The sequence below is a fragment of the Cupressus sempervirens genome, chromosome 5 (genome assembly GCF_028749045.1).
Source record: "Cupressus sempervirens isolate cs-2001-9-10 chromosome 5, ASM2874904v1, whole genome shotgun sequence".
NCBI classification, from domain to species: domain Eukaryota; kingdom Viridiplantae; phylum Streptophyta; class Pinopsida; order Cupressales; family Cupressaceae; genus Cupressus; species Cupressus sempervirens.
Genome location: NC_143122.1, coordinates 572,472,372 through 572,485,711, shown reverse-complemented (window position 1 = coordinate 572,485,711; position 13,340 = coordinate 572,472,372). Strand labels below are relative to the sequence as shown.

The 13,340-nt window shown below is 36.2% G+C and overlaps 1 protein-coding gene across 1 annotated transcript in view; it reads left to right on the top strand.

Annotated features, from left to right (window-relative positions):
• Nucleotides 1-13,340, top strand: part of LOC149557223 (inositol monophosphatase 3-like) — a 71,998-nt gene that overhangs the window by 33,441 nt on the left and 25,217 nt on the right. The window contains exons 7-8 of the mRNA XM_089831943.1: nt 11,234-11,288; nt 11,411-11,454. Coding sequence (XP_089688069.1) covers nt 11,234-11,288; nt 11,411-11,454 — 99 coding nt within the window. The remainder of the gene's footprint in view (nt 1-11,233; nt 11,289-11,410; nt 11,455-13,340) is intronic.

The window sequence follows — 13,340 nt, the reverse complement described above, 5'->3', positions numbered from 1 at the left end:
ACTCCCATTTCTTGTATGATTTGTTGAATTCCTTTCCATTTCGTTTGAATTTACCTTTATTTTCTTTATTGTTGATATTGGCTTGAAGAGCTTGAATGTCTCCCTCTTGATTTAGACTGATTCCTCTAGACACTAATCTTGATTCTTCTTGAGTAGATTCATTTTTAAGTAGTTCAAATTTAGGAAGATCAGGTCAAGAACATAGACCATGAATAAATGTTTCCCAAGATAGTGGTAGTTCCTTTTAGGGCTATAATGCTTAGTTCTTTGTCATCTACTTGACTTCCAATAGTTGCAAGTTGATCCTTCAATTCTGAAATCCTTATAAAATAAGAGTCTATAAGACATTATCAATTCTCCATTATTCATTTTGATGTAAAGTAGATCTTGCTTTAAGGTTAGCAATCTACTCGTGTTATTAATTTCAAAGGTGTTCTTAATTGTAGAAAACATCTCAAAAGCTGTTTTAAGACTTGATATTGACGAAAGAATGTGATCCCTTACGAAATCTGTGATAATCTTCATGGCTTTATAATTGTGTCTTTTCCATGTTGTCTTGTTTGGATCATTTCCAGGTATTGGTTTATTTGACTCTATGTATATCTCTAATTCCATCTCTCATAAAATAATCATTACTCGAATTTTCCATGAAGCAAAGTTTGAAGCTCCTTCAAGTCTATCTTCCAACCTTATGTGATTCACCATTTTGAAGAAATCAGAATTTTATATCAAAACATTTAATTGCTCTATCAGGATGGCTCTAATACCATGTACATGTAAATAGGATCTCTGATAGGAAAACAAATTATCTTTTAGTCTGAAATATAATAGTCTGAACTGAATTCAGACTCTTATATATTATTTATAATAATACTCACAGTATTCTTTATATGAATCTTAATTATATAATATAACTTGTTCTTGATAATTCCTAGCACTTTACTGAAGACCAGATCGCAGATTATAAGGGAGCATTACCAATGCGATTGCTGTCTCTTTATCTCACAATCAGTCACCAATATATAGTTATGGTGAAAGGGCTCATGATCCCGTAGAGACATGACTCCTATGTGGCCCAAGGGCCAAGTAGAGTCATGGCTCTACTGTGCCATGAATCAGTATTAGTTAAGGAAGCCAATACAACATAACATAGCCTGATTTAATATAACCACATCCCAATCCATTAAAGAACAAGTATATATATATATATATATATATATATACACCATAACAAGGTTTAACATTAGTATATGATTATCATTACAGACTGCATAATAGTAATTTTATATATATATATATGATAATCACATATTCATATACTTATGATAATGTGTACTTCACTTCTACTGAAGCTACACTTTAACATAAATTTGCAATTATGAAAGTTGCAAAGAATTATTCTCTCAATAACAATGAAATTACAATTAAGAAGAGGAACCTAGAGGAATTTCTGTCTTGAAATTGTATTTGCAGCAAATACAACATGAAATGCCAATATTCCCAGCTGAATTCTAACACTAAACAGTGAACCTTGGGCTTGCTGAAAGAAATGCTTCCTCACAAAATATAATCGCAGGCTCCCACTGTATATAAACACAGCAGCAGGGAGTTGCCAATGATTGCAACAATAGACTGCCTTCTAGTCACAGGAAAATTACAGTAGAGAGGACACACAAATCAGATTATAGAAATGATTCAATTCAGTATACCTCAGCAATGAATGGAATGCAAAACTCAGATTCAGAAAACCCAATCCAATTTGCTTACAACAACAACAAATTGTTGAACAATTCAGGAGGAATCAGTCTCAAGATATTTCATAACTCAGACCCTCACAAGAAAATATATCAAAAGCAATAGACAATTGGATAATCAATTCTCTTAATGGGAGCCATATATATAATCTCCATTGTGAAACTTAGCTTCAACTACACACCTTTCACTTAAAAGCCTTTTTGCTTTATATTTAGGCACATAATATAATTTATTAATTTTCTTTTGGCTCCCAAAAATGACCTTTTCAACCATATCATGATATTTTGACATAAGAGGTCATTGTTTCTTGTGCCCAAGAATGGAAATTTTTCAAACCAGTTCCAACGAGCTATGACATTAAGGTGCCCAACATCCAATACCAACAAAAATAACAACCTCAACATATTTAGTTGGATAATAATAATAATTAAACTGTCTTGCGAAGATGATTGAAGAAGCATTAAAATCGAAATCTGACAAAACCAGAGTGATCCTCATGAAGAAAATAATGAATGAACCTGATGGGGTGACTTACTATAAATAGATGCTCCTTCCAAGGTTCTTGGGGCCCAAACCAGAAGCCATAAATAAAAACTTAGAGCATCACTCAGCTCCTCTAAGTCAACCGCTTAGCAGAACCAACTGTTGACTTACTATTAAGAGCAAGTCCCTCAAAATGGAGCCAAAACACACCATAGGCCACTAGAAAGCCTAATAACTCCACAACTGAGACCCTCAAATCCCACTATCCTCTCACGAGGGTTGCAATGATGAACTAACCAAGCCAACTATAGGAACCTGCTAAAAATGGGGACATTATAGTCTTCCCTCCCTAAGAGTGCTTATCCCCAAGAAATCCCAAAGCAAAAATGTACACCACAGTCCACCTAGATCCCAAGGGTAAAACTATGCAATTTCTCTTTCGCACACAATGAATCTTGTAGCACCAACACCCAAATAATGGATATCAATAACATAATCATCTGAAAACTGATTGTAGGCACTGATGGAGGCAACAACTCATTGGAACTCAACCCAATTGAAACACCATGTCAACCCCTAAGTCCCTATCCAACTGACACTCACACGCAACTGTACTATGGAGATGGTAACAACCATAGGTGCCTGAAACACTACCACCAACTCCAGCCTCTGCTAAGTTGTCTTGGGTGTGTTGATACTGCAAGTGATCCAACTTGCAGTTGCACAGTTAAATCCTAATAGTGATATCACAACTTGACTTGCTATGGAAAATATCTCCTACTTATCAATTGATGAGCTTAAGGGACTTTCTAATGATTGGTTCATAAGGCACAATGCTTGGTGAAGGTTTTGCAAATGAGGTTGCAAGAAGAGTGGGTTTAACCATGGAGCAAACTCTGTAGTTAAGTGCGTTCGAGCTGGAGTAGTATTGGGATAGGTGACCTCCTAGGAAGTCTCTGTGCTTCACCTTTGTGAGCATCACCTAGATGCAATGAGTGCAATTTTTCAATTCATTTTCATGAGAGATGAGTTTGTGTAAAACACTACTCATGAAATATGAGTCAATGAGTTTGACTCAAAACTACGCAGTTAAATCCTGATAGCAATGTCACAATTTAACTTACTCTGGAAAATATCTTCTACTTATCTGCTGATCCCAACTGCAAAAGATGGTGCTAACCCATCCCATTATGGATGTTATAAAAAAGGAGCCAACCCATACCAACGTGAAACTAAGCCAAGGTCTCTACAATCTTTCCCACCAACCTCTATATACCACAAGAGCCCTGAATGAGAGTACTCTTAGATGCTTTGTATGACCCCCCCACAAATCCACACTCTCCAATAGATACTCCATGAAAGACTTTGTTTAGTAGAAATTATATGTAGAAGCGTCAACTTACTCCCCTGTAATCTACTGTTGATCCTTCTAAAATCGTGGCATGAACAACTGTCCAATGCTATCAGTTGTATAGGATGAAATAAAATGTTTGTTTTCAGCAAAAGGAAACAAATCCTCATGAGAGCTCATCCCCAAATCATATGGTAACCTACCCAATGCTTGTGAAGGAGCGGGAATAGTGTTAGGGACTGGCATATGACTCCCTAAAGGATCCATTGCTATCCCCTCAAGACTATCAATAACCTGCTTTGCACCATTTGTCAGTGTGCTAACTACTAGGGAACTTGACACAACAAGAGTCATTCCATAGTCCTCCATTGCCGCTCTCATCATCTCTACATCTACTGCTCTCCCATCTTGGACGGATGCAACTGCCTCATCATCACGTCCATCACCCCTATTTGTGGAAGTAAACTCACCACCAACTGCCACTATATGTAATTGAACTAGATTTGGGGTTGGTGTCGACTATATTTGATCTAACTCCATGGTAACCACATCCAAACATGATTGTGACTCTTGGAAAGCCAACTAAGTATATTGAAGAGAGTCCACAGTCACCTCAAGCTCATGGATGAGCTCAACCACCTCCTCCTCTTTCCCTAACGATGTCTCATAATAGGTGCTACCCCACTCTAGAAGGTAATCTTTGTTAACAACTTACTGTGAATAATTATGCTTCAAGACCCTGACAACCTTTCGAAGTGCATGAACCTCTACTAGGGAAAGACTATCATTATGCTCTTCTGACATAGGAATACTCGAACTAGATGTGGCCAACATTTGACGAATAGCACCATAATGCTCAAGAGCTGAAGAGATGTCTCTATCACTCACCTTCAGCTAACTAGTCACATGATGCCTCTGTAACCCTCGACTCCTCTGCAAGCTCACTGCCTCACTAATTGCACTATGATAGGAAACTAAATCTAAATTGCTCACCCATGATTGCTAACATCATGTGCGCTCTTGTCCTTGCATACATCAATAATTGAGGTACAACTACTCGGTACCCCTACCAACTCCTCATTTGAAGAAGGGGAAGCCCTTGCAGTACCAAACTCCTCGCATGTCTCAGCTTTCCCCTCAATAGTAAGCCCCTATAGAAATCGATTCTAGGACCCATCCAAAACCTCCTCAGAGTCATCACCAAACATCTGGCAAGGAACACCAAACCTGCGACAGCTCATAGCATCCTCAAATGGATCATCAGAGATGACCATACTATCTATATCCCCATTACCTAACTAAAATCCCACTATTGTTTCTTGACTTTGCATAGACAACTCAATGTCTTGTTGTGAGCCAACAATGTTGTAGTACAAACCAACATCAACAAACTCCAATGTAACACTTAGATCACAAGTATCATAGCTGGGTAGCTCTAAGCTCTCATCTATTCCACCTGGAAAGGCTTCTACCTCTGATACTACATCAACACTATGATAACTATCATATAAATTCGAGCTCACACTCTCTGCACAATCTCCAATAACAATCCCCTCCTCAAGGGAGTTTGAACAATCAATGTTAACAATTGCCTCAACTACCTTTGCGCTATCCACAACATCAACTCTAGAATCCTCAATTTGTTGAAGCTTTGCGCTACTGTCCTCCGTTAGCATTGACACATCCACATGCCTCTGTGCAGTAAGTCTATCATCACAACTACAGATAAGACTAGTGGCTGTTGTACCAAACACAGGCTCATCTACATCATGAATGCCTGTCGGGGAAAAATCTAGCCTTCTTCCTTGCATTCGTAGTGCCGACCTACTAAAGGCGGAAACCATGTACCTTGCTACCCTATCAATTGTCATCGGATTTGATAGTCTCGCCTCCAACCTCTTCTAGTGTAGCTTGAGTCTTTCCATACTCTCCCTCAAAGCATTTATTTTCTTGTTATTATCTTCACTACTCTGTCAATTCCTAAAACTACTAGTTCTCCTATGTCGATCCATAGTTGAAAAATGCTAGAGTGTTGGTAACGCCAAATACAATAAGGAATTTCCTACCCCACAGGATGGCTGAAAGCCACTTTGATACCACTGTAAAAAGCCTGGATGGCTCGCTCTGTAGCTATGCTAAAGAAGTCTTTGGTTTTTGTTTTGTTTTTTGGTTTTGCAATTTTTGGTTTTGCAATTTTTGGATTTTCAATTGAATAGTAAATGCTGAAATAAATATAACAGCAATGCAATTTCTAGCTATGCCAAATATTGGATTCCAACTATAAATTTGCAATTATGAAAGTTGCAAAGAATTATTCTCTCAATAACAATGAAATTACAATTAAGAAAGGAGCTTGAAGGAATTTCTGTAATGCAACATGAAATGCCAATATTCCCATTTGAATTCCAATGCCAAACTGTAAACGTTGGACTTGCTGAAAGAAACGTTGCCTCACACAATATAATTGTAGGCTCCCAATGTATATCAACACAATAGCAGGGAGTCGCAATGATTGCAACAGTAAATCATCTTCTAGTTATAGGAAAATTACAGTAGAGAAGATATGCCCAAATCAGATTATGGAAATGATTCAACTCACTATACCTAAGCAACAAATTGATGCAAAATTTAGATTCAGAAAACCCAATCCAATTTGCTATACAAAAACAACAAATTGTTGAACAATTCAAGAGGATTCAATCCTCAAGAAATTTCACAACTCAAACCCTTACAAGAAAATATATCAAAAGCAATCGACAATTGGATAATCAATTCTCATAATGGGAGCAATATGTGTAATCTCCATTGTGCGACTTAGCTTCACCTATACACCTTTCACTTAAAAGCCTTTTTGCTTTATACGTAGGCTCCCAAAAATGATCTTTTCAACCATGTCATGATATTCTGAAACACGAAGTCATTGTTTCTTGTGCCCAAGCTTCAAAACTTTTCAACCCAGTTCCAACGAGCTATGACATTAAAGTGACCAACATACAATACCAACAAAAATAGCAACCTCAACATATTGAGTTGAATAATAATATCTCACTTGTTTGAGAATTAATAATAACTCACTTGTCTTGCGAAGATGATTGAAGAGGCATCAAAATCAAAATTTGATAACACCAGAGTGATCTTGATGAAGAAAAATGATGAATGAATCTAACAGGGTCACTTACTATAAATACATGCTCCTTCCAAAATTCTTGGAGCCCAAACCAGAAACCAAAAATAAAAAATTAGAGCATCACTCAATTCCTCTAACTCAATTGAGCTCATCAAAACCAATTGTTGACTTACTATAAATACTAAGTCCCTCAAAACAGAGCCAAAACTCACCATGGACCACTAGAAAGCCTAATAACTCTACAACTAATATATATATATATATATATAGCTCTAGGACTTGCTTGGATTCACTTAGTCATTGAGTCTAAAGGCAGGTCGTTTGGCCAAGTCCAAAAGCCTTTGGACTCGAACTTTTCGAGTTTTCTCGAGTCTTGGTAGACTCACTTAGTCCATACGACTCACCAATCTTGGAGAGTCTTGCAAGCCAATTGCAACCAAGATTGGAGGGAAACATAGAAAAAGGATTAAAAAAACAAATGTAAAGCATTTATTTGATCTTTTAGTTAATTTTTTTAGGAACTTAGAACCTTTCAATGCTTGTTTGGTTTTTGAAATGCCCATTTAGGATTCTCCCCATATGACTTTCCAAGTTAGTCTCATTCTCTTAATCAGAATATATCTGTGAAATATAACAAAGTCCTGGTTCCTACTTCAAGTTTTTTTCATGTATATATTGGCAAAATGTTTGAGAGTTGTTTCAAATCTCTAGAAGTTATAATTATGTTTCTAGGGTTTAGAAGATCTTGTAATTTTTAGACAATCAAATTCTAGTAATTGGCAAGCTCCTATTAGTGTTATCTAACTTTCTTTATTTCCCTTGAATTCTAAACTTATCTTTCTCCTTATCACTCTTCTTCTATCCACTCTCTTTACCTTTCTCTATCTCACTCTCTCCTATCTCACCCCAAGATCTAGATCTCTCTCTCTCTCTCTCTCACACACACACACACACACACCCCAAGGCCCCACAAAGAGCACTACTCTCAACCTTGTTTTGGTGTTCCCCCTAACCTTCATCAATATATAAGTCTAAGCAATTAATAGGTCAATGATGAATAATGATCATAAAATCTACAAATTATATACCTTTTGTTGCAAAGCTCTCCATCTCTCATAGTTAAAGCCATAGTAAACGATTATCTTGTCATTGAGCTTGAGACAAAGACACGAGCTGATGGCATGGCTGCAATATTGTCTAAGACTCATGTTAGGCACACACATAGGATGACTAGGGTGCCAAGTGTTATAGGCTCCTTTAAAGCTTGAGAAATAGACTTCTAACTTTTGTTTTGATATTTGTTTGAAACTTTTGATAGCATGGGTTCTATATTCGTTTTGTAGAAATTTGAAACTATTTATGATCTTATTTGTTATTTTCTTTAGCTAAAATTTGTTTTTGTGCTTATCTAATCAATGTATACTTGTGAATGTGTTCAAAGAAAATTCTATTGGATGAAATTATTTTGTCTTTAAAGTCTATTTAGTAAAGGGTGCATGAAACACATTTTAAATCTTCAAGAATCTTTTACTTTCTTGGACTTTTTGATTTGCCAAGGTTGGGTGCTGAGTCCAAGTCTAAGCCAAAAATCAGCTTGCTGAAATTAAATTGTCTTTAAAGTCTATTTAGTAAAGGGTGCATGAAACACATTTTAAATCTTCAAGAATCTTTTACTTTCTTGGACTTTTCGATTTCCCAAGGTTGGGTGCTGAGTCCAAGTCTAAGCCAAAAATCAGCTTGCTGAGTTTGAGCCGAGTACAAATCTTGCAACACTATATATATATATATATATATATATATATATATATATATATATATATATATATAGATATAGATATAGATATAGATATAGATATAGATATAGATATTCTTAAAAGTTGCTGGTTGCAATAAAACAAATCCAGCTCAGTGTTCAATCCAGTTTAGTGTATTGTGCTATAGCTCATTAGGTGGCCCAACACAAAAGCTATTAAAATTATATACAAATGTTGTTTCATGTTAAAAACACTTAAATTGAGTCATAAAAGTGGTCTTCTTGGTAGATGAAGATTGGATAACTAAAGCACATTCTATAGAGGTATTTGAAAAATCATGAGGAAGATTGCACATTTCTTCCGCTGACCAAGGTTTTGACACCAGAATTCAATTAGGTTTCATAACAATTTATCATTGTTATCTTGTTCAACTCTTTTTGTGTGAAAAAGGAACTGCTTTGTTTTCCTTCTCTGAGGGGATCCTTTGGGTGGCTATGGCCAAGGGTGACCTAAGTTCGTGGCGATTTCCTTTATGCTACCAACCCCTTGCTTGTTGCTGGATCTAGACCATTGTTAAATTCTATGTTGCATTGCAACAACCTCAATCGTTGAATTCTTTGGTGTAAAATCTCCTAGTGTCTTATAGTTTGATGTCGACTCTTGTTGGCCTAACTTGGATAATTAGACAGTGATTGTCAATTATGTTGTAAGGTTCCGTTTACATTAGTGTGCAAAGTGGTTCTATTAGAGGTGGTAGAATTTCTTTTTTCTAGTTATAATATCTGTATCATGAGCTTTTTATTGTACATTTAGAAGTGTTGACTGTTTTGAAGTTTTCTATTCCATTTTATTGTTGCATGACAGATGAAATTTGTAATGTCTGTATCTTTGGAAAACTGGGCTGCACTTCCATGGTACTTTTGCAATATCGGGCTAACTGTAATGCTTTCATGCCATTGAGAAATGCGGCTTTGTGTGCATTTATAATAATTAGAGAAGCCCGTGAATAGAAGTTGTAAATAGTGCAGCACCCTACTTGTGCAATAGTAAAAAACACACAATTTAAACTTGTAGGTAATATACGAGCCTTTAGAGGTTCCATATATCATGAAATTAATATGCAGTTTTTTTTGCACCAATGTTTTAGATCACATTAAATGATATATCATTAGGATGAGGAGAAAAATCCTAATGGACTCCAGAATTAGCTAAGGGCCTGTTTGGTTACAAGCATAGGAATAGAAAATTAGAATGGAAAATAGGAATGGGAGTGGGAATGGAGAATGAGAATGGAAAATGACAATCCCATTCTTGTTTGGTTCTCCTAAAATGTATTTGGGAATTCATAGAGGGATGGGATAAAAATTTCAACTGAGGCGCCTGCTGCACAATCCTTCCTCAATCCCCAATTCGTTCTGTAAATCCCTCAAGCAACACCATCGTCTTTCCTTGAGCTATGTCAGGGCGTATCGCCCGCATAAAATAAACTCCCTCCACCGTCACAACACTACCAATAAACAGAGCAACTTACCCCCAAAACCATCAATTTCTGTATAAACAAAAACTCAGCGATTGCTTTTACTCACCCATGGTTGAGAGGGAGGCCGTCGAGAATAGTAAGAAAGCGGATCTGGAGACCCTGCTGCTGCAACTCATGAGAAACCTGCAAAATCATTAGAAGTTTTGAAGATCTGATGTTCCGTCCAGTCCGTGTTGATAAAAGTGATGCAGAATAAAGTGACTTAGAATCCTGTGGCAGCCAGGAGCTTGGCAAAGTGCATGAGAGGATTGACATGGCCCTGACTGAGAAAGGGCACCACTACTGCGTGTGAGGTCGTGGGATGGAGGTCATCCCTGAGAGGTGGGACGATGACACATCTACAGTTGGAGCAACCCCAGATGCAAGATGAGAGGCAGTAGGGAATGGCTTGTCCAAGAAAGAAGTATACCTATTCTCCATTCCAATAACAGGTATTTTTGGAATGGACCTATGCTCATTCTGGGGCTAAAATGGAATACGTATTCCTATTCCCCGTTCCCATTCCACGCACCAAACGAAGAATACAATCAGATATTCTAATTTTCAATGACTGTTCTGGTTGTATTCCAGCAACCAAATGGGCCCTAAGTAAATACTAGAAGAGGGATGAGTAAAGAGCATGAAAAATGAGAGATGAAAGGATAAGAAGAAGAAATGAGCACATCACATGGTCGTCCATTATCATTAATACTAAAATGAAAAGAGATTTTTAAAATTACCCCTCTAAATCGTGGGTTATATTATTTGTAGGTTCACTCAAACCCAAAGAGAAACAGAAAATAAGCTTTCCATTTGCATCCTTGCAAGGCTGCCTGTACTGGTAGCCCCAGGATTTATGCAAGAGACATCGTTAGTGTTCATTTTTACCTAATGAGCCTAAGGAGGTTGTCATCTTGTATTGACTCATTTCTTTTAAGCAATTTTATTATCAGGGGACTATAGAAATTTTGAAAAAATGTTAGCAGAAGTTATTATTTGAATGGTAAAAAATAATTATATAGAATTGTTATGTCTAATATAATGCTGTTAGCCACAAGTAATTTCTGTTTCCTTTGATGTTCATCTTAGTTGGTACTTTTGAACTTATCTCCAATTTCCTTTAATTACTAGCATTAATCTCCATAAATAAAATTCCTTCTATTTTTTATTGTGTAGCAAATTTCAGTTTCCATTGTTGTTGTTCTTTGCCTTATTGCCTAATTATGTTTTGATGAAACTTTCAGTTATTTACTGCCATAAGGGGAGGGGGAGCCTTTTTGAACACAACCCCAATAACTTGTATGTTAAGGATGTTTCATCATTATTTAATATTTATTCATCTGCAGTATTTTCTTCTCAGCATTGTTAACTTAAAACAGTTGCTAGTTTAACTGAAGTCTGTTTTTCTTTGGGTCTTGCAGCATCTTCTCAGTCTGAGTTGATGAATGCTCTAGTTGCAACTGAGGTATGCAGATGCCTTATTTTAAATATATTCTCTATTATGACCAGTTCTGTAAAATTGTTATTTTCATGATCAACAAAAAAATATTTTTTAACCATAACTAATTATGTGGGAATTTACTTCAAAGTCTCCATTTTTTCCCTAAAGAAATAATATGTTCCCTTCTTTCTTCTATATGGACAAAAATGTATATACCGTCTTAATTTCTATTTATAAACATGATAAAATTGTCATATTTATAGAAAGGAAAAGGCCTATTTCTCAAATTTATTTTCCTTTACAAGTAGACGTGTGCAAATATTGTTTGGAAACAGTGGTAAGGATGGGTGATCTCATAAAGGCTGTGATCTTGTTTGCTAATTTTTGCCAGCCACAGTTTGGTGGGGCATGACATCGTTCCCCTAGAGGAAATTGCAGTCTTACAACAAACTCTGCGTATGAACACAAATGCCCTTATAGTCCAGAGCCCCACAATTTGAGCTTATTTTTTTTCATTTGTTATAAAGGGTATGGCAGCTCTATTATATGGAAGATTAACCTTTACCAATCCTTGTCACAGCACTACTGTATTATGTATGACCTCCTCTCGAAGGTTTTAAAAATAAACTCATCAATAAAGCTAGCTCCTTAACAATTAAGTTATTAACCAATATGGTATGACGGAATATTATAAAATATCAACCAATAAATGATATTTTGAAATCAATAGCAATTGACAGTAAATGTAACTGTAAATACAAATTTGACAAATTGTAAATCCTTCAAACTTTGGTTACCACTTTGGATATCTTTGATATGCTCTTGAAGTGAACTTTCCAGGCTTATATAGTTCGTAGATGGAATCACCTCTGTTGGATAAGAGGGTTTTCATCCTCAATTTGGAAACTGAGAGGTTTTTCATCCTCTTTTGTCAGCAAGGGGATTTTTTCTCTCTAGCCAAAAGATGAATACAAATGCCCAATTTTCAAGAAAGAGGGTTTTTGGTGACAATAATGGTTTCTGTTCCTGACGCCTAGCTCTTTTTTTTAGAATCTTTTGTTTTTTAAATTTCTTCCTCTAAGAAGTCTCGAGAATTGCTACTTCTTTTTTTATTTAATATTTCAAATCGCCCCCTTATCCTGATAATGTGTTTGAGAAACATATCGAGCCCTCTTTTGACAACACTTTATAATTTAGCAATGAAATATAATCTGTTTTTTGATTCACACAAAGTTTCTTTTTGGACAATTTAAATTAAATTATAAAGTAGTTCCTTAGTCATATAAAGGAACATGATAATCTGCCCTTCCCAAAGATTGCTTTTCCTCAAGCAATGCTGATTCAGTACTTCCTGGCTGAACCATTCTACAAATACGTATATGCCAAATCAATCTTGAGAATTTCCAATTCCCAGTACTCGATCCTTCCTGTGATGATGTTTGTTTCTGCTGCATGACATTGATATTATCACAAGCTAAATAACTTGAACGAGAGTTATCTCTACATTCATGTTAAAGAGTGGGTTTTATGTGACAATGGAAACTAGAAATAGAGTGAATCTTATTTTTTCGTATGTAGACCAAAATTTCACCCAATTTTATCCAGCTGTACTCTGAAGCCATCATTTCTGAGTCCCATCTAGTATCTTCTTGAAGTTGCTTTGTTTTCTAATCCACAATTCTGTGGAGAACTTTCTCAGTTGTCCCTGTATTCTGCAACTTCTAGCTTCCTTGGAAACTGTCCTTTTTTCTATGACCATTAAGCTTCCACTATGTTGAATTGTGAACATGATGAGCTAACTTTCATAGTCAGTGTATCAACCCTTTCCTTCATTTCCTTGGATGCATATATGGCCTCCCCTACCAGTGTGCTGCCTATGTCTCTATCTTTAATCAAATGTAGATATTCTG